Source organism: Amphiura filiformis, unplaced genomic scaffold (assembly GCF_039555335.1).
Source record: "Amphiura filiformis unplaced genomic scaffold, Afil_fr2py scaffold_47, whole genome shotgun sequence".
Lineage (NCBI taxonomy): Eukaryota > Metazoa > Echinodermata > Ophiuroidea > Amphilepidida > Amphiuridae > Amphiura > Amphiura filiformis.
Window position 1 is genome coordinate 5,709 of NW_027305511.1, and position 27,851 is coordinate 33,559.

At 36.8% G+C, this 27,851-nt stretch overlaps 1 protein-coding gene and 1 long non-coding RNA gene across 2 annotated transcripts in view; both read left to right on the top strand.

Annotated features, from left to right (window-relative positions):
* Window positions 1-774: 774 nt before the first annotated feature.
* Window positions 775-21,053, top strand: LOC140144263 (uncharacterized). The gene is made up of 16 exons (XM_072166083.1): window positions 775-849; window positions 2,076-2,136; window positions 2,893-3,186; window positions 6,118-6,231; window positions 6,635-6,913; window positions 8,242-8,358; window positions 9,018-9,284; window positions 9,964-10,065; window positions 11,357-11,590; window positions 12,003-12,110; window positions 12,326-12,550; window positions 13,645-13,740; window positions 13,929-14,007; window positions 15,436-15,485; window positions 19,508-19,701; window positions 20,975-21,053. Exons 1-16 carry the CDS (start codon window positions 775-777, stop codon window positions 21,020-21,022), a joined length of 2,343 nt encoding a protein of 780 aa, XP_072022184.1. The 3' UTR covers window positions 21,023-21,053.
* Window positions 21,054-24,737: 3,684 nt separating this feature from the next.
* Window positions 24,738-27,851, top strand: part of LOC140144283 (uncharacterized) — a 241,163-nt gene continuing 238,049 nt past the window's right edge. The window contains exon 1 of the long non-coding RNA XR_011857859.1: window positions 24,738-27,804. This is a non-coding gene — a long non-coding RNA (uncharacterized lncRNA). The remainder of the gene's footprint in view (window positions 27,805-27,851) is intronic.

Sequence of the window (27,851 nt, forward strand, 5' to 3'; positions counted from 1 at the left end):
ATGAAAAACCCCTTATCATCAAAAGCATTTTTTGATGATTTTTGATGCATCCTCAAAATTGCTGAAGTGGTGAGGAGTTTTGAAACTAAGCTCTTCAATTAATGGCAACTTGCACCCTTAAACATTAACTCCAACATTTTAACTCCTACAGCTTCCTGTAAACTCTCTGATTTATAACTCCAAACTTTTCTGTCTTTTCATATACATCCCCATGTGAAACTTTGGTCCATCTCTTTTACAAGGTCATATATTTAAAACCATTGGGCCAAATTTCATAAAAATGACCGTACGCCACTATGTGTTGCGACCGACGATGTATTGGTTTAATAAAAACCAAAACAAACATTTTAAAGTATTAGAACTTCCTGTCAACTCTCTAATTGACTAACTCCAAATCTGTCTGTATCTACGGTAATTTTTGTTTTCTGTCTTTAATACAGCTACATCTGCCAAGTGTGCATTATTTGTGCCCGATTTTCAGTGGCGTAACTCCTATGGGCTCTGGGGGGCCGCGCCCCCGGGCACCCGGGCTAAGGGGCACCCATCAGCAGACCGGATACCCTTTCGACACGATAATCCTTTGTTATAGGAAAGAAGTGGAAACCTTTACCCACCATGTATAGAATTCTACTCTTCATTTGAGTGCCCCCTCCAACACAAAATTTTTCTCGCGCTTCGCGCGCATTGCACATTAAACTGTCATTTGAAAGACCAAAATTCAACTTGATTAGGCTATACCAAATTTGTATGCACATTTTTGCGCGCCCGCACCACATGTATTGTGTATTCTTTCCTCTGGGCGCCACAAGCCCTAGCTACGTCACTACAGCTAGTGATGAATTTTCAAAAGTAAAGACATTGGAGAAGATGAAAACATTTTTTTATTAACATGAAGTTATTCGGTAGGTCTATGGCTTTCAATACCAAAATTGATTAGCTCTGCAGTCTGCACCATGCACACATAGTCCGACGAGTAGGACCTGTTTTTTCTTAGATAGCAACTTTCGCGATTGGTCTTTCTTGCGCCATGTGAGATAGTGATCATAGTCTGAGCTGAGCATAGGCCTACATGTTAACTTAGAAAATAGGTCCTACACCAGTGGCGTAGCGACGGGGGGGCAGAAGGGGCACGTGCCCTAGGCGCCACCCGTGGGGGCGCCGAATTAACCAATTCAACGTCGATTCTGCGCCCACTCCAGCTATGAAAGTCTAATTTTTCAGGCGCTTCGCGCGCATTTCAGCACAAAATCATTTGAAAGATCAATTTAAGACCGATATTCAACTTCATTATGACCAAAGTTAAAGCGTGATTGGTCCTATTTGTGTAAATTATCGCGCGATCCTCCCAAGAATTGGGGAGGGTGCCAATATGTATCCTTAGCCCTGGGCGCCACAACCCCTAGCTACGCCACTGTCCCACACGTCGGACTATGCACATCCTTGTTCAGGGGCACCCGATCTACTTTCGCCCCCGGGCACCCTGGCCCAAAGTTACGCCACTGCCGATTTTGCTGTAACATATGTGATGCGATCAAGCAAAATCAGTCGGAACTCGGAAATATTGATTTTGAGATATAGCCAAACAAAGGGAATTTCCTTTTGTTTCCTATTTTTTTGGAAACTCTTTAATTGCTCATTATCTTTGGAACTGGCTGTTCAAGTTCAATGGGGTTTTCTGCAAAATACAGCTTTGTAAATGCTTTTTACTATCATATAATAAATTTAAAATTCAATATTTCCGAGTTCCGACTGATTTTGCTTGATCGCATCACATATGTGCACAATTTTCAGTTTCATACTATTTGAAGTGAAATTTGATACACATTTGGTTCATTTCGCGCGATGCAGGCACACATTTCCAAGTTGACACTATTTTATACCCAAACGAAGGTGTTTACCGAATTTGTGCGATCTAAACAGAAGTAAGAACAAGGATTTCTTTAGTTTGGGGGGGGGGGGGTGATCAAAGCAAAATTATTTTGTCCATGTTGATTTAATATTTTAGTCGGCTTTGTCATGTGTATCTGCGTCTTGTTCACTTTCTTCACTCTTTCTACTTCCGTCTTTTTTAACAGTTTCTTGAAAGCCCTTTCTTTTCTGTCGCTGGCGTACCAGATACCAGGGTAAGACATCAGGGTAGGCAACGCTTTTACTGGTCAAGTTTAAGGGACAGCTGTGCGTATTGTTCACGCAAAACTTGTTAGGCCAAATAAAAAAAATAAACATGTTTCACGTCCCTCCCGCTTCCTTTTTGAGGTATTTTTGAAATTCAGTTATAACTTTTCAAAAAATATGTCTAGGAAGTAGAAATGCTTTCTATAGCCTTGCTAATATAAAAGAAACACTTTTATAAGGTTTTGTGATAGTTAGAGGGGGCCTATCTCTTAGAACAGCAAATAAAAAGAGGCCTCCTCCTTTTTCCAGGCATTATTGTATACGCTAAAACAGCTCTGATTATGGGTATTTACACTGATTTTGCGATAAAAAATAAAAAGCCCCCTCTTCCTCCTTTTTTTCAAAAACCCGGACGTGAAACATGTTTTTTTTAAATTTTACTTGGCCTTATACTATTTAAGCCCCCAATCAAAGTGAATTCAAATGTATAGATGATAATGTGCGCGCGCGGAACGCGAGAAAATAGTTAATGTCATACTATTTCAACCAAAAATCAAGGTATAATACCGTATATTGCCTGTATTTTAACAGTAAGCCTAAAGGCTTGGCAACATATCGACCCGTGTCGCGCTTGGAGGGGCGTGACCGTCCAGAAAGCATGGACAAATGCCGTGTTATTATTATTTTGTTATTATAAAAAATAATTTATGCGGCTTCCCATGGCTTTTTAAACATCAAGCTAATTAATTTTTCTGCGAACAAATACTTTTTTTCCAGTTGTATCCACATATGTTAGTGCAGCCCCAACAGATCCTGGTGTAACAGCAGCAACAGAAGGAGCAGACTACGGCCCAATTATAGAATGGATACCAATCCCAAAGAATGCGGTTGGTGGTCCGTTCACACGATCATTAATATATATTCCAATCATTGATGATACGGAGATTGAACCAACGGAAGAGTTTATACTGGATGCTGAATTCGTTGAAACTGCCAAAAGAGAACTCGTTACCGACTGTGATTCGGCCACACTACCATGCGGTGTTTTTATTCAGATTATGGATGATGACGGTTCGTGACAGTTTTCCTTAATATCTTCTTATTCCACTGTCTTTTCTATAAAATGACAAGGGAACTACAAACAGTCGAACTATAATATAAAAGGAAGGCTCCTTGCTTTAATCTCCCATTATTTTGGGCAGTACGGTGGCGTAGCCTGAGTCAACCTACAAGGGGGGTGGGCAACGACCATGATTCGGGACACAATTCCTATTTTCCTAAGGGATTGTCTACATTTTCAACTCGATCACTCCCCCCGTACCCCGTACCCATATGACGCTATGTCACCGCTCTTGGGTCAGGTAATGTGGTTGGACTTTTAGTTGTGCTAAGGTGAGTGCAAAGGATGACTCCATGATTAGCCCTACTCGTTTGGCGGTCGATTTGGGCGTTTAAGCGTGCCAGAAAAGAATCGGAATGGGTAACACTAAATGTGGGTTAATATACCTTTTTTACTCCATTGTTGGCCAAAGAGGTATATAATAGACCCGATCAGTTTCGGCATACAATTTCAACATTTTGTGGCTAGAAATAAAAGTTAACAATATAATCTGTAAATTGTTTGTTTTATGTTTGTTTGTCATTTTCGTATTTTTGGGGTGTGATGCCTTTTGTTTGTGTTTATTTGAAACTGCTTTTGGAAACCCACCGAAAGTCATGATGAAGCAGCCAAAACAATACAAGATTTTTAAACATGGACGTTTATAAATAGCCTAAAAGCAAAAACATTTGTGGCAACAATGAGCCTTGCAAGTCATGGTTAAAATGTGTTAAGTACCACCCCAAAGTTTCCCTACATACACACCCACTACCCACCCCACACACCCCTGCACCCCACCCCATAGGCCTACATATATTACATACCGGTACATAATTATTAAATATTTATATAGCGCGACTAGCTATATACCTTTAGAATGTATAGCGCTAAATGATGACAAATAGGCCTACATGTCAAATAAAAAAAACACGAACACAAGTACCAAGTCTGAAGAGTGTAATGAAAATGCCAACCCGCGATTGGGGGGGTCATACAAAATTCACCTGGACCTCAAGCGCGCCTCCCTTACGGACTAACCTAGGTAAACAAACAAACAACAGACAAAATGGTCGACATAATCATGGAAACCATATAATTTGAAATTGCAGGCTATCACGGCAGCCAATTTTCAAAATTCACCTCATTTACCAGAGCACTGGGGATTTGGGCTACCAACTCGCTGGTCGGGCAATCCTTGCTTTCAATGGAAAAGGGACCTGGATGACAACAATGGAAATATCGATTATTTCTGCTGGTTGCTTTCGAGATAAAAGTACTGAGTTTGACATTTTCGGAGCATGTAGGGAAAAGGGTAAAATGAAAACGGAAATTCTGACAAAACTATAATATATAGACCCACACGATGTGCCTTACAGAGGTGGGAAATATCTTTCTTTAGCAAACTATATTAGTTTGAGACGCTAAAAAATGAATTCCGAAAAAGGCTCGCGGACGAACTAAAGGCCTCTGAAAATCAAAATATCACACTAAAAGACACAATTTCATGCCTAATTTTAACACTAGGATTTTTTTAATGTATATCCAAGCACTATGTTTTTAACTGACATTACTGAAGAAAAGAAAATATTATATTTGACCGAGAAAATTCATTTCATAGCAAAAAGGTGTATCTCTGAATTGTGCTGATTTTAACATGTATCGATCGACTTTTAGCGCGACTATGCATAACAAAATAATCGGTTGAACAGCGTATTAACGCTTACCAGCAGGCTACTGTCATTAAGTGATCAAACGTCTCGTGAGAGCGCCTACTTGAGCGAAAGGTACCTTTTGTTCTCATAAAGCCCCAGGGTGAGATTGAGTAGCCGAAAGCACAAAAGTCACACTTTAGCCGTCGATGTACAGTTATCATCCACCTGACTTTAGGCGCTTCGTTTCAATCACACATCAGAATGTATTAAGGTTGCCAGGTTCACGTGTCTATAGTACTGTATAATGGTAACGTATATGTGTAGGGGTGTATGTACACGACGAACGCGTTTGGCTTGAATAGGAGCTAAGTGCAACTTTCAAAATCCGACTTGAAACCACTCAAGCACTCATAACTCAACCAGATGATATCGTAGAGCAACAAAAGAGGTATCAAAATGCGCAGGAGAAATCTGCGCTTTATATACATTAAATAGGTTTTTTGCTATATATTTCAGTTCCCGATCAATCTGACCATCTATAATCGTTTCGATACTTTATTGGTTGAGTTTAGTTTTACCCCGTTTATAGGTATAACTATTATTACCAATATTTTGCAAAATACGCTAATGGGGCGAATCCGCCCATTGAGTCCGCCTGTGGAAAACACAGGGCGAACTTGCCCCTTCATATACAGGGCGGACTTGCCCCAATCCCCCTCGTGTTATGCCTGCTAAACACAAAATGTCGATCTTTTAATTGCATAATATGTTGGGCAAAACGTTCACCTTCCGAATAAATATAAGAACGAAAACCATCTCTGCAAGGTCTTGAGATTATTACAATAATACTAATTCTAAAGAAGTAAACTTCCTTGACTCGGAAACGTTTTTTGATGATAATTTCTGTGGCGAGGAGTGTCGGAAAAACTTAGCTATGATGTGTGCCAGCTAATTACATCATCATTGTACTTTTCAAGCAGTAATGAGATCAGAAACACGAGGTGGGTGGACACTCCCCGGTCTCCACTATAATACCTTAATGTTCACCTTCATTGGTGGTCAAGGGGATATAAACAACTCATTTTCCTTGTTGCAGGTTGGCCACTGTCAGTTGCATATCGCTAATGATGGGCCTCTCTGTTCACACAAAAATATGCCCAAGGGTCAAACTCGATAAATAAAATGTATTTCACAATACACAATGTACTCATAAAATGTCAAATAAATATAAACATTCTTGTTCTTTTCTAGAGCCTTGCGTTTCATTTGATAAATCACACTACTTTGTAACCGAAGGTGTGGATACATCCATTGGATTTGTGATTCCAAATGACCCTGCCATGCTGATGACTCCCGTTAGTGTAGGTAAGGTTTTGCCTTGAAGTATTGCTATAAACCTTTGACAAGGCGTAACTCACGCGTATGTTGGCGGAACTAAAACCCATAGAGGCGCCGTCTTTACAACGCGGAAGTGAATTTTCGTCAAAGGTTTAGAGGAAATGCTATAATATATAGAGGTGAGATTGTGATTTGGTTGATCAGCGCTATAATTTCTTTACAATTTCGTTTCTCTGATCGATGTGTGTACAAGTTCAAACTTATTTCTAATGTTTCTCTTCCCATGCACGTTTATACTTGTTATCAGTTTGAATAGGCCTATGTATACCATATGGCTAATAGTTTTCGACTATGTAAGCTGCTTTGGGGCCTCAGCATAACTTATGGCTCAATATAAAAGTATTGTTCTTCTTGTCTCCCTCCTGGACAGCATTTACCACTACAGATGGATCGGCCATCGCTGGTACGGATTACACAGTAGATGCAAGTCCAGTTGATGTTACAGCCCCGGCTGGAATGATTTCAGTAACAGCTACATGTGACCTTGTAGAAGGTGTGGAAGCGTTTGAAATATCTATCGATGTAGGCACATACAAACTCGGCACTCCTTCTACGGCCACAGTATGGATATCAGATGGGGATTGCCCAGTTGTGACAACACCATCTCCCACAGCAGCTGCGACAACAGCTTCCCCTGTAGTAACTCCAGGTAGGTACACCTATTCAATGACATTAACCCGGGAGACCACTCAAATAGTAAAGCGACATTCATGTGCGGCCACACTTTTCAACATGGATGTCTTTCGGTGAAAAATTGTGTGTAAAATAATTAATACACTTGAGGTTTTCAAAAAGAAAAAAGCTATATAAAATTAAAAGAGTTCTAAAATAAAAAAAAGAGTTCTTTTAGTGTTCAATAAATGAGTCTTTGAGGGGCAATATGTTATGGGGGCCAATGAATACAAAATAGGTGGTGTGGCAGATAAAAATGCCCCTAGTTCTTGAAAACAGGGTATAGTTTGAATCTCCTACTGGGTAATACAATACCAGTCCTATTAAAACTAGTAACTTATGATATATTATTGTGTCTGTAAAGAAATCTGTTGTAGTACATCCCCTCATGACGTGATGGTCTTGGTATGGCGGCGCCCATGAATCATGTGAGGATTGTTATAATCTTATAATGTTATGTGTTAGATATTTGAATATACCAGCACGTATGAAGTTGAAGTTGAATTTATATATATAATATAAGTGTGGTCGCTATGGTATTTTTTCTCATATTAATGGGGAGATCAAGCAGTGTAAGGAGACAACAAGTATCATTGATTAGTCATAGAGTACAGACATAGTGCCATCAGTGTGTCTGTGGTGGATGGGACCACTCGACGTTTTTTGCCGCCACCTTTTTGAATGGCCGCGAACGCCATTGCGTCGCGTTACGCAGGGGGATGTCTGAGGGGGTGTATCTCTTCAGAATTGGAAACTTGGTTTAAAAAGGCCTAATTTTGGTTGTTATCATTGCTTTAAAGTGTACGAGCGTCCAAAAAGTTGAACCAAAACAGACACTTCTTTATCCATACCGGTGTCTGAGGGATGAGCCCCCCCGCCCCATTATTTGGAAAAATGTCAAAATAAAGCTCAAGTGAAGCCATTTCAGCTACCATTTTGACATTGATGCTGTTATCATTGCTTAAAACAATAAATGTATAGATGTCCAAAACAGAAGCCAAAACGGACACTTCTTTATTCATACGCAGGGGGTGTTTGAGAGGAGGATGTGCCCTCCTAATTATTTTGAAATAAATTCAAAATCAAGACCCAATTTCAAAGACAAGTTTGACGTAATTTGTCCATCACGTACGCCATAATATATTGCGACCGACGATATTGAAATGTTTTCTAACAGCCTTTTCTAACCCTTTGCGAATAATATCGAAAACGTTCTGTGTTTGCTGGGTATGTAACAAATAATTACAATATGTGCTTCATTCTATTAAAAAGACTAACATATATACATTTTTTTTGTTTTGGTAGTGCCTTGCGTTTCATTTTTAAAATCCAGCTACTTTGTAACAGAAGGTGGAGATCCTACATCCATAGAACTTGTACTTTCCAATGTAGACTCTTCAGTTGTGGCTCCTGTTAGTGTAGGTAAGGTTTTAGGCTGTTATGTAAAGGTCTACGCTACGGCACATTTATTCCGTGGTTGAAATCGCTGAGGAAAAATTGCCGTTTCGTTTGTTGTAAGCTATTCTGGCCTATACACGTATTCTTTGTTGTAAGCTATTCTGGCCTATATTCGCATTCTTCTTTATTTGACAAACTTTTAGGTGAAATTGAGATATGTGAATAATAATAAAAGAGAGTACAAAATACACCTTAAAACTTTGTTCCACATCGGTATCATGTTCGGGTCCGAAATTATTGCCCGAGGTGATTTCCGGAATTCAATATTTTAAATCCAAAATGGTGAAAATATGGGTCTTAATCTTTTATCGTGGTACACAGATGACAGGGATGTTCTTAATCAAATGAAATGAAGGAAAATAAAGGAAAATTAAATAATTTCGTTTGAAAATTGTACACGAAAGACATGTGCAACATTTTTAAAACTTGAGAGTTTTCTCACAAATAACAATACTTTAGAATTTAAAAACTTAAAAGAGGTATTTAAATGGCTTTCTCTTATTTCACTTATATGGCCTTTTGGAACCAAGCTCTTCTTTATGTAGAATTATCAAATCATAAATGGAAGGAAACAATTGACTCTAACGATAAAACCTATGAAAATATCTATTTCTTCTGAATAGCCTTTACTGTTACACCCGTATCGGCCATTGCGACTGACTACACAGTAGACTCAAGTCCAGTTGCTGTTACAGTCCCAACTGGAGAGATTTCAGTAGCAGCTATGGACGATGCCCTTGTTGAAGGTGTGGAAGCGTTTCAAATATGTATCGATCCACCTACAACCCCGACCGCCTACAAACTCGGCACTACGTCGGATGTCACAGTATGGATATTAGATGCCGCAGTTGTGACAACGACTCCCGCAACGACAACGACTCCCGCTTTGGGTAGGTACACCTATTCAGGTACACCATATTAAAAACAAAAACAACAATAAACATATATATTACCTTTTTACTCTTAGCTTTGGATGTGAACAGTTTTTAAAGCCCATAACCCTAACCCAAACCCAAACTTAACTGTTTATGTATATATTAACAAGCATAAACCTGCCAACGAATATTATTTGATGGATATCATTATTGTGACCGCTATGGCATACTTTCTCACACACTAAATGAGGCTACACAATATGGAATATAACGTCGAGCGACAAATAATCAATTTCTAATTGTGATAATGTCTAGAATGTTAATGTTTTTAGCACAGTGCCTGTTTTTAAGCATTTTCAGTCATCGCCTTATATTCAGATATTTTTTTGTTATTACCAAGGAGGGTTATACCCTCCTACTTTATTTCTATATCAAACCTACTACGCTGCTTTAAAGTCTCCTCAATCCATTGATATCAAAATAAGTAACGATATTATTCAAATGACGTCGTTTTTATTCATATGTGACACATTCTAAGCCAAACCAAGGTCGGACATTTTTTAAATTTATCAGTGCAGTGCATAAGCTCAATGATATTGGGATTCCCAAATCCCTGGCATTCTCTCTCTCTCTCTCTATCTCTCCCCTCTCTTTCCCCCACCTCGCTCTCTCTAACTCTATCTCTCCACTTTAGTAACCTACTGGATCCAGTTCTGTGACTACAAAGCTGATGAATCCCAATCACCATTCATGTTTTACATCAAGAGATCTACTACAGAAGGTGTAGCCACTATAAGTAAGTTATTGTTTCCACTTGAAGAGCTAAGCTGCAGAAGTACCTCGGTCCAATTGAGGCATTTTGAGATAAGCATTTAAAGTCATCGATATACTGTAGCAAAAGAATGGAGCAAGGTATAAAAAATAAAACTTTACATCCACATTGGAAATGCCATGTTTTGGCACAGGTGTTTGTTCTTGATGAATTTGATAATTGATCAAATCAATAGTAGTGATTTTTGGATTTTGTCACTTTTGCAGCTCGGATCAATTAAGAACTTGGTTTTGATAGGTTTGCATTATACTTGATGACCCCTGGGAACATCAACACTGCTTGATCGTCAATAACTGTCGGTCTATCTCTACAAAACCCATGCAAACATATTATGATAGTTTCGATAATTTCGGCATGTAGTGACTTAGGCAATTCTGCAGGCTGCAGCACGGGTCTTCACTTAATAAGCGCCAGAAAACTGATCTTACTTGAACTTGTTTCATCCCACATTTTACTATTTATCTACTTTTATAACAAGACCTACAAATGGTAACCCTTTCTCTTTAATTTCCAAAAGAAGTGTCATAATTATGTCGAGTTTAGTTTGTGTAATGACATAGCTGTATTATGTCTTTTTTAACAAAATAAGGCTGCATTGACGGCAGGTGTATAACCTGAAAATATATTTATTTTAACCAATACGAGGTGATCTGTCAGAGAAATCTAAACACCCCTATGGAAGACATGACGCTAATCTTCCACACTGGATGTGTAAAATAGAACGGGGTTACCTGAATGGGTGACTCTCTTTGAAAATTTTAAATCTACACCCCGGTGTGGAAAATTAAGGTTATAACTTCCATAGGGAATGTATGGGTTTCTACTGGAATTGCCCAATGGCGTATTCAACAGTGAAGTGGGTAGGGGCGGGTCTCGATTTTCCAGACTGCTCACAAATGTTCTGCTCGCAGTAACTTCCGAGATGATGATTTTTTACCGACTGAATAATAAAATTCGGGTGGCTACAGCATCCATTTGCACACCCCACGCCACTGGTATTTAATCAACCCTGCTTAAAATGGAAAGAAGCAAAAACAGAGGAAAATATATCATTATTTAATTGAACTATATTATTAAATACATGTCCAAATATATTACAACTATTACAAACATACACTTTTGTATATTTTTGGAAATGAATCGCACCTTTCAGTACTTCATGAGACGGGACTTTGGGTTACTGGTAAGGATAATCATCAATCCCCTAAAAATGATTCTGTATAAGAGTAATATTAGGTTTCCGTCGTTTTTACAGCGTGTTCTACCCGTGATGTTAGTGCTACAGGAAATTTGGACTTCGAACCTCTAGAAGCCGTGACAGCGACGTTTCCTGCCGGATCGGATACTACCACTTGTAGTGTGACAATACTACCTGATGTATCGCGGGAAGATCCTGAAGTGTTTGAGATTTCAATCAGCAGTCCAAGTACCGGCGAGCTTGGAGACGTTAACAAGGCAACAGTGACTCTTTACGATTCTTCTTCTTCCCGTGAGTATCTGCGAGAGAAACTACGACTGAAAAGTCTGCAAAGTTTTTTTTTAAAATTATTTCCATGAGTGTCCCAAGTAACAGTAAATAACAAAAGGTTAAAAATACAGGCAAACATGATACTTCTTGTATATGAATTGTGAATAATCTACCTGGCCCTGGAATATTTAAGTTTAAAAAGTGTTTAATACTATATGGCCGCCTAGGATGGTGCAACAAGAAAATAACTTTGTACCGAGAGGAACCACTTGTTGCCCCGTTTTACCAAGAGAAAACTCTGTGGTAACGTATGGGTTACGAGCTCGTTGGGTGTTTTTCATTTCACAATGAAGGGATCCTTCAGTGACGCTATACATACTTATTTTAAGGTATTACACAATACGGAAATATTGCTATTGTTTTTTATTTATAGAGAGCAAGTTCTGTCTTACTAGTTCATTTTACCCAATCTTGGAGTCAAGTTCTGTTGTGAACATAGGGATTTGCAGGAAAGGTGACGTCAGTCAGGAAGGAAGTGTTGGTATGTATACGTTTGCCACACGTGTATGATATCTCTTTTCTAACACATTCTCCTTTACTTTACCATCGGGATTGAGTGCACTCAAGTGAAATTCAAACATGTAACAATAAAATGACAACATCGTCTGTACATTTAAAATATGGATCCTTCCAGACGAGCCTTGCGTATTACAATTATTTTTGAAAACAAACAAATCATTTGACATTTTTCCCCAGTTCTAACGACATCCAATGTAGATGCCATAGCCCCTAATGATTATGAGGTCACGAATCAACGTATCAGCTTTGATCCTAATGAAATATGTAAGACCCAAGACGTAGCAATAGTGGATGACGAGCTGCTAGAACCAGCAGAATGTTTCCAAGTATCACTGTCTCAGCCATCAGGCGGCTTGCTTTGCATTCACAACACTGCTACTGTCTATATCAAAGATGACGACTGTAAGTATCTCACGGTTGTTTGATGTATCCATTTTAAAGCAAAGTTGAACACTGATGGCACTCTTTATCTTAAATCTTGTTTGCATCTTTTCAAAGGATAGAACTTATGTAATGTCATTAAAACATCATAAAAATGAGTAACATATAGCAAGGAAATTTTCAAACTACGTTTTATCATGAAATGCAAGGAACGACTCATATTATGGGCTAAAGTAAATTTAAATTATATGTAAATGGCACCTCAATTTGCACACAAATATGACACAGTTTATAGAATTAAAATTACCACAGAAGGCAGCAAAAATTAAAATGTTGATAAAGAAAAGAAAATCTTGTTTAAAGTTAAAAAATAGCTAAAATATATGTGTGTATCTTAGTGATATAGCTGTTGGCATTGTTAAGGTCTAGAATTGAAAATTATGTAATGCTTTGTAAGAAACATTAATAAATGATCACACCAAGCAACCGTGATCTCTTTTCTATGTTTATTTTCCCAATCATCATACTATTGAATCCGATTATACGCCATCATCAAACAGTTTTCCAACTATTTTTTTCTGTCTAAACAACAATCTTAAAACTAGCTTCTTTTCATGCACTACCCCCGGAACATCAGAAGACAATAATGCTTATTCAGAATTCTTGAAATTCATTCGTGGACAAAAGTGATCTTTGGTCAACTCAAGATACCAGACTTTTCAGTGTTCCTCGCACTAATTATGCAACCGGTGACAATAGCTTCTTCACTACACAGTGGTCAAAAACTCGCCACAACGCATGGGCGACGTGTCCCTCCACCTTTTGGCAATATAACCCATTTTTTGTTCTTTTCAGCCATTTTAAAACAATTTTGGCCGGTTGTCAAGCCGGATTGGCGCTAATGCCCCAACGTCATGCTCCCACAACCTTCAAATCATCTCTCAAGACTCATTTGTTTGACAATTTGATGTTTCGTTCTTGCTTGTTATGTTTTTAATCCACCTGGTTTGTAAAGCACCTTAATTTGTAAGAGCAATTACAAATACCTTCATATATAGTTTAATATTGTGTTATGTTTGAACCTAAACTTGCTTAAATTGTGGTTCTTTTTTTAGCTGGTTGTACACCGTCCTGCCAGAATGATGGAGTTTGCAACGGACAAAACAGGTGTATGTGTCCTGCCGAGTACACTGGACCAACGTGTGAAACATGTAAGTGTGGGCTTTAACCAAACTAAACACCAAAAACCACCCAAAATCTAGTACCCGGGATACCATACCTTGAATAGTTCCCTCGTTTGAAGATAGTACCAGATAATTAATAATTGAGGTTAAATGTGAATTGAATGTGTTACGCCTAGATACAGTTCTATTAACTGCATGTTTGATTATATTTATAGTAAGATGTCCTACTGACTACTGTTTGAACGGAGGGACATGTGTACCTGGCGACAACGTAAACATGGTAAACGAATGCCAGTAAGTACAACAGTTCACTTTCGTATTTGTCGCGCAAATCAGAAGAGAATTTTTGAAGACAGGGCAACTCAATGTTATAATAATCAGATATCGATGTAAATGTTGTCGTACATCTCCAAAGATGTAAAAGGGTCGGAATATCAAGGAGTACCTGTCGATACCCATTACGGGCCTGGGGTAATGAACACATGGCACCTGGCTCTTTAATTCGTCAGGATGTGTATAATTTTATAACCCCTCTTAGCGGCGGTGGTGCCAATGGGTACTCTTTGCTTGTAACACGAAAAAAGGTGTCATTTGGGATATATTTGATATTGTCTGTATTAATAGTGGCGTAGCCAGCACCTTTTCAGAGGGGGGGCAAGGGGGGGCGAGACAAATTTTAAGGGGCACCTTTTGGCGACAAAATCAGTTAATGTTACAAAATGCGCGCGAATCTAAACTTAACGCTAAACTGCCGAAATATGGTACAAAAAGTGAATAAATTCGCGCGAAACACTTTTTAGGTTAGAATGACAAAATAATTATAATGTAAATTTGGTCAGAAACACAAAAAAGTCTTTAAAATGTCGGGGCGGTCACCATCCCACAGGGGGGGGGGCAAGACTTTTCACAGCGGGGGCACCCCCTTATGGAAGATAATTCTAAAATCAAATCTTTACATTTTTACATGGTAAAATGTTCACATAAAAACGTTACAAATGTATGCGAGGCTTCCCTCAAGGTATATAAATGCCCCGAAACCATGAGCTTCCGGGGGCATCGCCCCCTTCACCCCCATGGACCCCACGCCAGTAAACGCTCCGCTCGCTTCGCTCTATCTATTTCTAAATCAACTTGGGGGAATGTTTGGAGTCTTGCCCACCCTGGCTGAGAGGGCTCGCTACGCCTCTGGTAACAAACAATTATTAGGGCTCATTCACACCAAGGTCATAAAGATAACTTTACTGAATGATTAAATGAATAATTAAGAAGCAATTGACAAGTATTAGATTCCGTAACCATTGGTGTTTGATAATGGCGTGAGCTTATAACCTTATATCAAACCTTTCAATAAGACGGGAAGAAATGGATCAACTCTGCGCAACTCGATACTGTATACATGGTGTATGCTGCAATCTACATATATTACGGTCTGAGGTTTTAGAGTTCGATTTATAAAATGAAAACTACCCTTTGTCACCAATTATATCCTTCTAGAGCTATTTGATCAGGTAGAACATTATTCATCTATGTTTGTAGTTAAACATGACAATGCAAAGAGAAACGAACATTGAGTTCTTACCTAGTGTACATCGCGCGTCATACTGCATATTTATATTCTTCAGGAAAAACACTAATAGACTTACGTACTCAAATGTCCATAAAAGTATTGTAAACCAAATTCTAAAGCATTATTGAACAAATCTGTTATTGTTTTTTAACTAGATGTTCTGAACGATTTGAAGGCCTTCGATGTGAGACACGGGTTCCTACAGGTATGTTAATTTCGTTCAGCTAACATGCAGAAGCGTCTGCGTTGGAGACTTTTAATAATAATCTGTTATCACATAGTTTTCTATTATCATTGAAGTATAGGACTTTTTAATTTTTCGGATGAAATTGGATTTGCTGTATATTCATATTGTATAGCAACAGTCATTTTGTAGAATTTGGTCTTGGTATTACTAAAAATAGGTTCCTTTGTCAAAGCTAAATGGCAGGTGTATGTTCTTACAACTAAAGTACCCATATCTCACACTCCCAAGCACGCATGTCGTAACAGGGGCTAAGTTCTCTCTATATAGGCTTAGCAACAGGGGTCCTGGCGCAGCCCCTAATAATATAAAACAAATTTTATGAAACAGGTGGACAGACTAGCCAACGACAAATACTCCGAAATAGTTTTTGTTAAAATAAACATACAAAAAGACATTTAACTTACCAAGGGGGCATAGCTTTGTCTCAAAACCTATCAAAGCGCACATAAGTTTCTTAAAAAGTTAAATGAGGGCATATTTACCAATTTGGCTGTAAATAAAGACAATAAGAACAAAAATAAACAACAGTCATACTAAATAATAAATATACTAAAACAATACAATAGTAACCTAGTGAAAACTTTTGGTAACAAACGGTCAAGCTAAACGAACTTCTCAGGTGAAATTAATGTATTAATATGTTAAGATACAAAATGTTGAAATTATTTACAAAATATATGCTGGTTATTACTGTTGGTTAAATCAAGATATGTACTGGCAATAATAACCATGTGATAACCGTGAAGCAGTCACGTTTGTTTTGATTTTTGTAGGGAAAATATATTGGAATAGTGCCCTATTGCGGTTACGCACGAAGTACAAATCTATTGTTGTAATGTGAACAATAAACCTACGTGCAGTTCATGCAATGTAATAAAATACAATAAACGGGCAAACTCAAAGTTTGCTAACTATGAAGGGAATTTGATTCAAATGTGATCGTAAAAAAGATTGATTGCATTTTAATGACATTGAGAATAGTCACAAATCCGCTTGTCAGGTTTGATATTGTGACTACAATAGGTAGGTACCTGTGCGTGTCCCGTATCAAACAATAGATTCATACCTATAATTAAATCTCATCAAAACACCGGTAATAGGAAAAGATAAAATAGATTTAGTTATGCTCATGAATTGAACTGTGTCCAATTTTACACAATACTCAAGTTTCCTTGTTTCACTAAAATTAATTTACAGTACATTATTAATCAGGTCGTTGAAGCACCTGATGTTTGTGATTGCTTACATTCTTGACTAATAATTATTCCTAATTTTTTTTTTCACTAACACAGTTACTTACTTACTCACTTACTTACTTACTTACTTACTTACTTACTTACTTACTTACTTACTTACTTACTTACTTACTTACTTACTTATTTACGTACTTACTTACTTACTACTTACATCTGGTTCTGAATAGGAACTGTTTGTGTTGGTCAGTTGGCGGAAATATGCCACACAGAAATAAGCTGACTACCCAGCAAACACGAAAGTGTTCTTAAAAAGTTTTGAATAAAACGTTCAAACGTTTTAAAATGTTTTCCCCATTTCCATGGCAACTGTCAATTGGTAACAGGCCCTTTTCTCATCCCATATGCCTCCTTATACCATAGGCCTATAATAGTTTTTGTATTATTACCTAGCTGGGGGGTTTACACCCCCCAGCTAGGTACTGTATCTCCGATTCTTCTTTCTTTCTTTCTTTCTTTCTTTCTTCTGGCAACAAAAATTTCAAAATGCTTCTGCTCCTACATGTTACACCCTACAATTACGTAACTTGCACATATGTATCGACTATATCCAGTGCCCATAGGGTGCAAACAGAATTGGGGTCAAAGGTCATTAAGGGGGAATTACCGGTATACCAAATATCTTCAAAATGCTTCTTCTGCCACATATTACATAGCACAATGATGTCACTTACACATGTGCATCGGCTTTACCCAGTGTTCATACCTTGCACACAGAATTGGGGTCAAAGGTCATTAAGGGGGGAAAAATCTTACAATTGCCTTATCTCGACATCTGTAAGGGGTGTGGGGCTCAAACTCAGTGACAACAAAACTCATGACCAGGGGAACATTTTACAGGGGTCAGGTCAAAGGTCATGCAGAGGTCAAACTTTAGAAATGCATTTTCTGGACATCTGTAAGGGGTACAGGGCTCAAACTCCGGGACAACAAACTTAATGACCAGTGGAAAATTTTGGAACACTTTCCAGGGTCATGTCAAAGGTTAACTGGGGTCAAATCTTGTAATTTAATTTTCGGGATATGTGTATGGGGTATGGGGCTCAAACTCAGTGACAACAAATCTCATGTACAGGGGAACAGTTTGCAGGGGTCAGGTCAAAGGTCATGCAGAGGTCAAATTTTTGAAATACATTTTCTGGATATCTGTAAGAGGTACGGGGCTCAAACTCTCTGACAACAAACTTACTGACCGGAGGAACACTTTGGAATGCTATGCAGGGGTCAGGTCAAAGGTTACCTGGGTCAAATCTTATAATTTAATTTTCTGGGCATCTGTAAGGAGTATGGGACTCAAACTCGGTGACAACAAACTTCATGACCAGGGGAACATTTTGCAGGGGTCATATACCTCCAAAACACCAACATGCCCCAGCTAGGTTTGTGGTCTATGACCACCATTTGCCACTAGTTTTCTATGCTATGCTATCACGTACTCTTTGTATTTATTTTTCACTTGTTTTTGAACTCATATTGAGCGTACCTGTCTAACTGTATTTATTTTTCACTTGTTTATTCTTCATTTATATTATACTGATATATTGATTTAAAATTAATTCTGTATTAATTATAGTTTATTATCCAACTAATTTAGTACTTGCTTAGTATGCAATCTTACAAAGTGTATCGTGTTTTAATTTAATATACTGTATTATTTATTATTCATTTTCTATTATTGTTGTTGCTATGTAAGATGGAAAAGCATGTGAATAAACTACTTTGAAATTTGAAATTTGAAAATGGCGGGTTATATATAGGTCATGGAAACGTTTTAAAACGTATTATAAAATATTTCGGGCAAACATTTTTGCAAAATATTTTGTTCACACTTTAATATTTGGCCTCGTCAATACTAAAATAACATTATCTTAGAATGTTTTGCATTAAGTTTTCAAAAATGTTTTTGAATGCTATTAAACGTTTTTATACCCTTCATATAACCCGACATTTAGATATTTTCTGTAAAACGTTTTCTGCTTCAAGTAGCAAAACTGTGTAGTGTACAAGTTTAATTTCGCAAACATAGATTCTTGAGCCAACCGCTTCAGTGAACATAGTGTATTGTGCCCATAGCAGAGTCAGCAATTAGCCAAGGCCTAACGTTGTGTTTCTTGATGCAAAAGAGCACAGGTCCATTTTAAAATTGAGTTTAGGTTTACTACTGCCCCTGTGATATTGTTCACAGTAAATATAATTAACAATATCATACCAGGACCATTGAAATGGTTCTAGGTCCTTTCAAGTGAAATTCAAAACCTTTCAAGTGAAACCAACGAGTTCCTTGTAACTGAATTATACAATACTGTTTACAATTACTGAATTACATTCAGACGAGAAGGCTTGACGTCGTCGTTAGTATAGATTACACGTTGGTGATCTCGATTACTGATTTATTGAATTATAAATCAAATATTGATTTATTGATTTATCGATCGATTATTGATTGATTGATTTATATATCGATTATTGATTTATCTACAATTCAGGTTTATCGATCGTTTATTGATTTTCTGATCTAATTTATCGATCGATTCTTTATTGATTGATTGGAAGTGACCTTTGAGCTCATGAACTCTTTGAGCTCGTGACCCACAAGCGAACGCTAAAATAGACGGGTACAATACTGAATCATATTTCAATCTAGAGATCCGTGCAATGGTAAATTTGCTTAAAGTGATTTCATAAACCCTCATTTATAAGAATGATCTTTCTTTTGTCCAACGACAGGCCTATCTGGTGGCGCGATCGCAGGAATTGTTGTTGGCGTCATTGTCGGGTTGGTCACTCTCGGTATCGTCTTATGTGTCATCTGCATGCTTCTACGACCTAGGCCAAGCTTCCCCCCTGCACCTGTTGGTATTCAACCTGATCTGGCAGCAAATGGTTTTGGCAATAACTTTATGTTAACCGACGGTACAACGGTGGGTGAAATTATATTTCCTCCTTTCTTATTTATTTCACCGTTGGCAGAATAGCAGGCTACCTAGAGGCAAGGCTCATTATCACACGTATGCCTATTCAATATACAGTAAGCCAAAAAATTAAGGTACCAGTTATGTTCACCCCCTGTGTATCCTAAACAAAGACAGATATGTCATAATTGGAACCAGCAGCCAATAGCTGCATCTTTCAGCTCGAATTTAAGACCTCATTTGTTGAAATTGGTCTAGAAATAAAAACACGACGATTCAAATACCCAAGGAAGATGCCAATCTAAAAGTTGCAGTTTGCTCCATTACAAGCTCTATTGATGTGTACACAAAGCCATGGCAAAGCGTTCTCGAACAAGAGAACAAGCGCCGCGCTTCCATTGATTAGCACGTTAAAACTAGCGTTGTGCTTTCATTGATTAGAACACAAAAGTGCAACTTTTGATTTCGTTTTTTCGTTAGGTTTTATATCACCGTTTCTTTAATTCTAAACCAATTTCAACAAATAAGGTCTTAAATCAGAGCTAAATGGTACAGGTATTGGATGCTTGTTTTAATTTTGACATACTTGCCTTTATTTAGGATATACAGGGGTGAACACAACTGGTACCTTAATTTTTTGGCTTACTGTATTCACAGTCTATAGTGTGTAATGGCTTGAATGCGTCATCATTAAGCAGGTGCATAGCCAGTTTTCTTGGTGGGAGGAGTGGGCAAATAAAAAAATTCTTCACCGTTTTGCTGGAGAATGGCAAAGACGACAAAAATATACCGAGAGACTGCAAATGTAAAATCTCTGTCCTTGCGTCGGCAAATGTTGGGATTTTATTTACACTATTTTGACCCATGGACTCATGAAAATGCATCCCTAACTTGCCACAAATTCCCGAACTTCCACTAAGACATCATCGGAGTTATTTATTGCTAGTATTTTTTGCTTGAATATTTGGTAACAGAATAGCAATAAATCATTGAATGAGGTAGAATTCAGCATCAAGTACGCAGTCCTACAGTATGGCTATGCGATGTACCTTTTGACCAGGGGGAAATATTTTTTGCTTGAATATTTGGTTCCAGGGGGAAATATCGCTACGGGAAGTTGATTACCACAAACCTCAAAACTGGCCGTATTTTGCAGAAAAAGCATGAGCCCCTGAATTAATTTCCACGCAACTATGATGTACTATTTGCACACTCTAGCCATTACTAACTTGTTGGTGTACATGAAGTCTTGAAATTGATTTTCATCATTATTTTCTTTCAGAGCCAATATCTCAACCAGCCCTCTGCGTTCCCGACTAATATCTTCTAGACCAATACAATCCGATGTATCAGTTGTATCCCCGGGGTTGTATCCAACTGTCTCAATAATCGGTCAATTCCAGCTAAAATACACCATACACCCCCTATGGAGGACACGACCTTAATCATAATAATTAGCTTTTAAATCTCATTTTTAGCCTGAAAAACACGTAACAAAATAAGGTAAAATCCAAAACTTTTGCGCACTTAATGCTTCGGCCGCCACTGTCCTCAATCTCCTACACAGGGGCTGTAGATTTCAAATTGAGTCATCCATTCTGGTAACTACGTGTGAAATCCACGCGCCTTGTGTAGACAATTAAAGTCATATCTTCCATGGGGTGTATGGATTTGAACAGGAATAGCTCATTATCACCATTGCTTAGCACTAGAATGACCAATCCACATCGGGAGCTGTCAACAGCTGTCGGCAGTTATTTTAAACATAAAAGTTAAAACGATGGAAAGCAACCGTCTGGAATCAACTCTCCAATGTGCATCACGTCTTTAGTTTGTTTATGTTAAACAAGGCGGCTAATACAGTTATGGGTCTATTTCCTTATATTTTTTAATAATATCTCTTCAACATAATTAGTTAAATTAAACATTATCTTTAAGTGGAAGTTAAATGAACCGATTTGGTCATATGAGTCGCTTGTTAAGTTGTCATTACAGTAAAAGACCTGGAAATATCACGGAAATAACGAGTGTAAAATCTTATTTCTTTAACATAATGTTTAAGATTTATTCGTTTCTTCAACTATTATAGTCTTACCCAAAATCTTCTTATGTACTTCTTACTTTACCATTTCGTGAGAGTAAAAATTAGCAGATTCTGACTAACATTTGGTGTTTTTGGAGATAAGGGTATTTTTAAAATCGTATTTTTTCAAGTTTTAAAATGTTACCTAATTCGGTTAGTTTTGTAAAGAATTTACTTGTGTAAAGACTTCAATTCCGGTTAAATTTCTTTTGGTTTTTTTATGTTATTGTAAGCTTTTTTTGTAACCACTAAACCGGTTAGAGTAGATGTCAAAGTCTGAGGAACATATGGGTGGTTACAAGTGAGTGGTAACCAACCAATACAATTTGAACATTTTTGTCATGATTTGGGAATGTAGGAAAAGTCCATCACATACCAATTATATTATAGGATATATGGTGAAAATTAATTTTGGCTTATATTTTGGCATATGCTCGGTTCATGTCTTTGGTGATTTGCCTCATTAAACAAGAAAGTTGTTTGTAATATATTTCGTTTTCAGCTCATGAAATGTAATGAGTTAATTTGAGTCTATAATAGATAGCTGTCAATCAAAGTCGGACATGAAATTACAACATAACATGAAGCCGATGAGGCGTAATATTCCGTTTTTCACATTGATATACTTCACGCATCCAAACACTTTTTAAAACAGGCACTGTCTAGTAGTCTAGTAGTCTAGACCTAGTTTAATAAGAGTTACAAAATCCGTTAGGAATTGCTATGCACTACTAAAGGTTAGAACGGAGCCAATCATGAATATCTTACGCCATATTATGAGTGGAAGACAAACACTATTCCTTGACTACAGATTGGTATACCAAAAACGTTAACAAATTGGGAGATGAGAATCAATTCGTTCTCTATGGTAAAATTGGTGTTAATATTATAATTCGAGTAAATTATAACAGTAATTCTAATGTTGTGATTGTGTTCACACTATCACAGCCTGTTAAAACCATAATGTGTGATTACAGATTGGTATACAAAAAACGTTAACAATAGGAGAGGATAATCAATCCGTCCTCTATGGTTAAATTAATGTTACTATTATAAATCGAGTAAATTCATTGTTTAGTACAGTAATTCCACTGTTGTGATTGTGTTAACACTATCACAGCATGTTTAAAGCAATTATGTAATTTACTCCACAGCGACGCCCTGAATTTTCTCGAAAGTCTACTTTTGCATGATTTTAATGCCCAATGGTGTACTAATACCATGTGAAAGATGCAATTGCAGTAAAATTGTAGAGTTTTTATAATAAACCTGTAGATCCCCGGTTTTATTCACCAATTCCCCATAGAGTTTTACCTAAATCATACATTATGGCTTTAATCTTAAATGAAAATATTTTACTACACAGAATGACACATATTATTGGTGTCACATAGTTATTCAGAATGCGTGGACAGTTATCGAACAAAACGTACAATTTGAAACACTTTTTCCAAAACAGAAAGAATACTTATTTTGGGCTAGGATGATAAAAAATTACAAATAAGTAAACAGTCATAAATGTTAACGGTATATATCAAGATGCTTACAAAGAGGGGCAGACAAGGCATATTTAGTATATTAACGCATTATATTTATAATTCTGAGAATTATGTTTTTGGCTTGATCGTATCCCAGCAAACACAAAAATGTTCTTAAAGCGTTAATTCAAAACGTATTAATAACATATAAATTTCGTGTTATATTAAAATCATGAATACGTTTTTAAAACGTTACTGTAAAATATTTTGGGCAAGCATTTTTTACAAGAAAGAGCAAAAAATAAAAATGAAATTTCTTATGTTTTAATCGATTCCGTGATTCAAACTGCGTTATATGAAGCAGACAATAGCATGCGTCAACTTTCCCTCTGGTTGCGCCACATTAAAGCACCGTGATTCAATAACAGGTATGAATTTCTTGATTGTATTGCTAATTTTACAAAGTAATACAATGTATTCGTGTTGAAGAAATTGTACGTTTTCGAAAAATATATTTTTAGTTTCCACATTTCAACCATTTTGTAAATAGCGTCATTTTTTCTGCAAACCCTCGTCTTTCTAAGGGTGTTACCCACCATCTTTGATTTTCACTCCTTTGAGCTTAATACATGAACAAGGGGCGTCACATTGGCCGAACAATTTGGTCAGTTGGTCATTTGGACATACGCCAATCATACCACCTTACCTGGGGCCTGAGTATAAACTCCATACAGAGGCCTATGGTCACGGGATTGTTGCCATTACTTCAGTTTCCTTTTAATAATAATTGTAAATTTTCTGATTATTCAAGAATTGTTGAAGAAAAATAAGTCCAAGTTTGATGTTAATTAGATCTTCGGCAAAAACAAACCCTATTTGGGATAATGAGGAATCAGCAATATCGATGGGGTATGACATTATAGTACCTTTTTGGTGCTTATTTTGGTATGAATATCCTGCAGATAGGCATATTTAGGACATTAATTTAGGAAAATCAAGAGAAGATGTGGCCACCACCCACTTGATCAATTGTGTTAAGACGAGGGAACAATTTTTTTTTTGTAATCTTTATATTATTCAGAAACATTTTGAAAATGAAATATTAGGCTGAAAAAAATTAACAGTTTGTCTCATAACCCCCGGCGCAAAATTTAAAAAGTAAAAATTTTTTTTTTTTCATTAGTTTTTTTAATGAAAATTTGGCCAACAATTGTCTGTAAAATTAATTTTCAGTTTCAAATGAGTTTCCGATTGAATTGCCAAATTCGAAAAATTAATGTAGACCGCGTCCGAGTTTTAAGTCCCATGGGACATGAGGCAAACATAAAAACACGACGATTCAAATACCCAAGGAAGATGCCAATCTAAAAGTTGCAGTTTGCTCCATTACAAGCTCTATTGATGTGTACACAAAGCCATGGCAAAGCGTTCTCGAACAAGAGAACAAGCGCCGCGCTTCCATTGAATAGCACGTTAACAAATTGGGAGATGAGAATCAATTCGTTCTCTATGGTAAAATTGGTGTTAATATTATAATTCGAGTAAATTATAACAGTAATTCTAATGTTGTGATTGTGTTCACACTATCACAGCCTGTTAAAACCATAATGTGTGATTACAGATTGGTATACAAAAAACGTTAACAATAGGAGAGGATAATCAATCCGTCCTCTATGGTTAAATTAATGTTACTATTATAAATCGAGTAAATTCATTGTTTAGTACAGTAATTCCACTGTTGTGATTGTGTTAACACTATCACAGCATGTTTAAAGCAATTATGTAATTTACTCCACAGCGACGCCCTGAATTTTCTCGAAAGTCTACTTTTGCATGATTTTAATGCCCAATGGTGTACTAATACCATGTGAAAGATGCAATTGCAGTAAAATTGTAGAGTTTTTATAATAAACCTGTAGATCCCCGGTTTTATTCACCAATTCCCCATAGAGTTTTACCTAAATCATACATTATGGCTTTAATCTTAAATGAAAATATTTTACTACACAGAATGACACATATTATTGGTGTCACATAGTTATTCAGAATGCGTGGACAGTTATCGAACAAAACGTACAATTTGAAACACTTTTTCCAAAACAGAAAGAATACTTATTTTGGGCTAGGATGATAACAAATTACAAATAAGTAAACAGTCATAAATGTTAACGGTATATATCAAGATGCTTACAAGAGGGGCAGACAAGGCATATTTAGTATATTAACGCATTATATTTATAATTCTGAGAATTATGTTTTGGCTTGATCGTATCCCAGCAAACACAAAAATGTTCTTAAAGCGTTAATTCAAAACGTATTAATAACATATAAATTTCGTGTTATATTAAAATCATGAATACGTTTTTAAAACGTTACTGTAAAATATTTTGGGCAAGCATTTTTACAAGAAAGAGCAAAAAATAAAAATGAAATTTCTTATGTTTTAATCGATTCCGTGATTCAAACTGCGTTATATGAAGCAGACAATAGCATGCGTCAACTTTCCCTCTGGTTGCGCCACATTAAAGCACCGTGATTCAATAACAGGTATGAATTTCTTGATTGTATTGCTAATTTTACAAAGTAATACAATGTATTCGTGTTGAAGAAATTGTACGTTTTCGAAAAATATATTTTTAGTTTCCACATTTCAACCATTTTGTAAATAGCGTCATTTTTTCTGCAAACCCTCGTCTTTCTAAGGGTGTTACCCACCATCTTTGATTTTCACTCCTTTGAGCTTAATACATGAACAAGGGGCGTCACATTGGCCGAACAATTTGGTCAGTTGGTCATTTGGACATACGCCAATCATACCACCTTACCTGGGGCCTGAGTATAAACTGCATACAGAGGCCTATGGTCACGGGATTGTTGCCATTACTTCAGTTTCCTTTTAATAATAATTGTAAATTTTCTGATTATTCAAGAATTGTTGAAGAAAAATAAGTCCAAGTTTGATGTTAATTAGATCTTCGGCAAAAACAAACCCTATTTGGGATAATGAGGAATCAGCAATATCGATGGGGTATGACATTATAGTACCTTTTGGTGCTTATTTTGGTATGAATATCCTGCAGATAGGCATATTTAGGACATTAATTTAGGAAAATCAAGAGAAGATGTGGCCACCACCACTTGATCAATTGTGTTAAGACGAGGGAACAATTTTTTTGTAATCTTTATATTATTCAGAAACATTTTGAAAATTAAATATTAGGCTGAAAAAAATTAACAGTTTGTCTCATAACCCCCGGCGCAAAATTTAAAAAGTAAAATTTTTTTTTTTTTTCATTAGTTTTTTAATGAAAATTTGGCCAACAATTGTCTGTAAAATTAATTTTCAGTTTCAAATGAGTTTCCGATTGAATTGCCAAATTCGAAAAATTAATGTAGACCGCGTCCGAGTTTTAAGTCCCATGGGACATGAGGCAAACAATTAATTTTATTTGGCCTTATATATTAACTAGCAAACCCTTAATTTTGATTCATGATTGGTAGCGACATGTACATATTATGATATCCACAGCTTCATAAAATTCACCACAAATTAATTGACTATGTTTTGCGTGTTTCAAACAAACACACAATATGCACGAGACTATCCACATTTTACTCAGAACTTTATTCAACCGATGGCTATTGTTGTACAAGGCTCACTCTGTCATTTAATGAAGCAATACAAACGATCGAATTTGGTGTTGAAATGAGCCCCGCGAGCTTTTTTGGGGTCAACGTTTTTGCTTTTCAAAGAAACATAATTCTATAACGAAACATATTTCCCAAATTTCTAAAGCACATCATATCAAGCTATATGTCATAGTTTTGTCAGAATTTCACCACCATTTTTCAATTCCGACTACTAATTTTGTCAAAATCAACTCGCGTATGTACCCATGGATGGATGATTTTGTAACCCACAATAGAAATCGATTATTTCTTTTGGTTATATTAGAAATGAAGTACTGGTTGGATATTTTGGCAGTCGCAAGTGAAAAAGGTGAAATCAAAACGGAAATTCTGACCAAAGTATAGACCCACACGATGTGCCTTACAGAGGTGGGAATTATATTTCTTTAGCAAACTATATTAGTTTGAAACGCTAAAAATGAATTCTGAGAAAATCTCGCGGGAGAAGTTAAGGCCTGTAAAATCAAAAATCTTACACTAAAAGACACAATTTCATGCCTAATTTTAACACCAGGATTTGTTTAAAAAAGTATATCCAAGCACTATGTTTTTAACTGACATTTCTGAAGGAAAAATATTGCTTTATATTTGACCGAGAAAATTAATTTCATAGCAATCTATTAATTATGCTGATTTCAACATGTATCGGTCGACTTTTAGAGCGACTATGCATAACAATAGAAGTTGCTGACTAAAGTTCTGAGTGAGTTTAGGTTTCAAAAATACCTTAAAACTCCTACAATGGCTATCAATCATAAACAACAGATTAAGGATCATTTAGGTCAAAAATAAGTGTGTGTGTGTCTCTCTCTCCAAAAACTGCTATGTACTATGTTGTTTGTGCTTTGTGTGGGGGTGGAGGTGTGGGGTGAGTGTCTGTTTAAGATTTTTTTTTTGCTGCTACACGG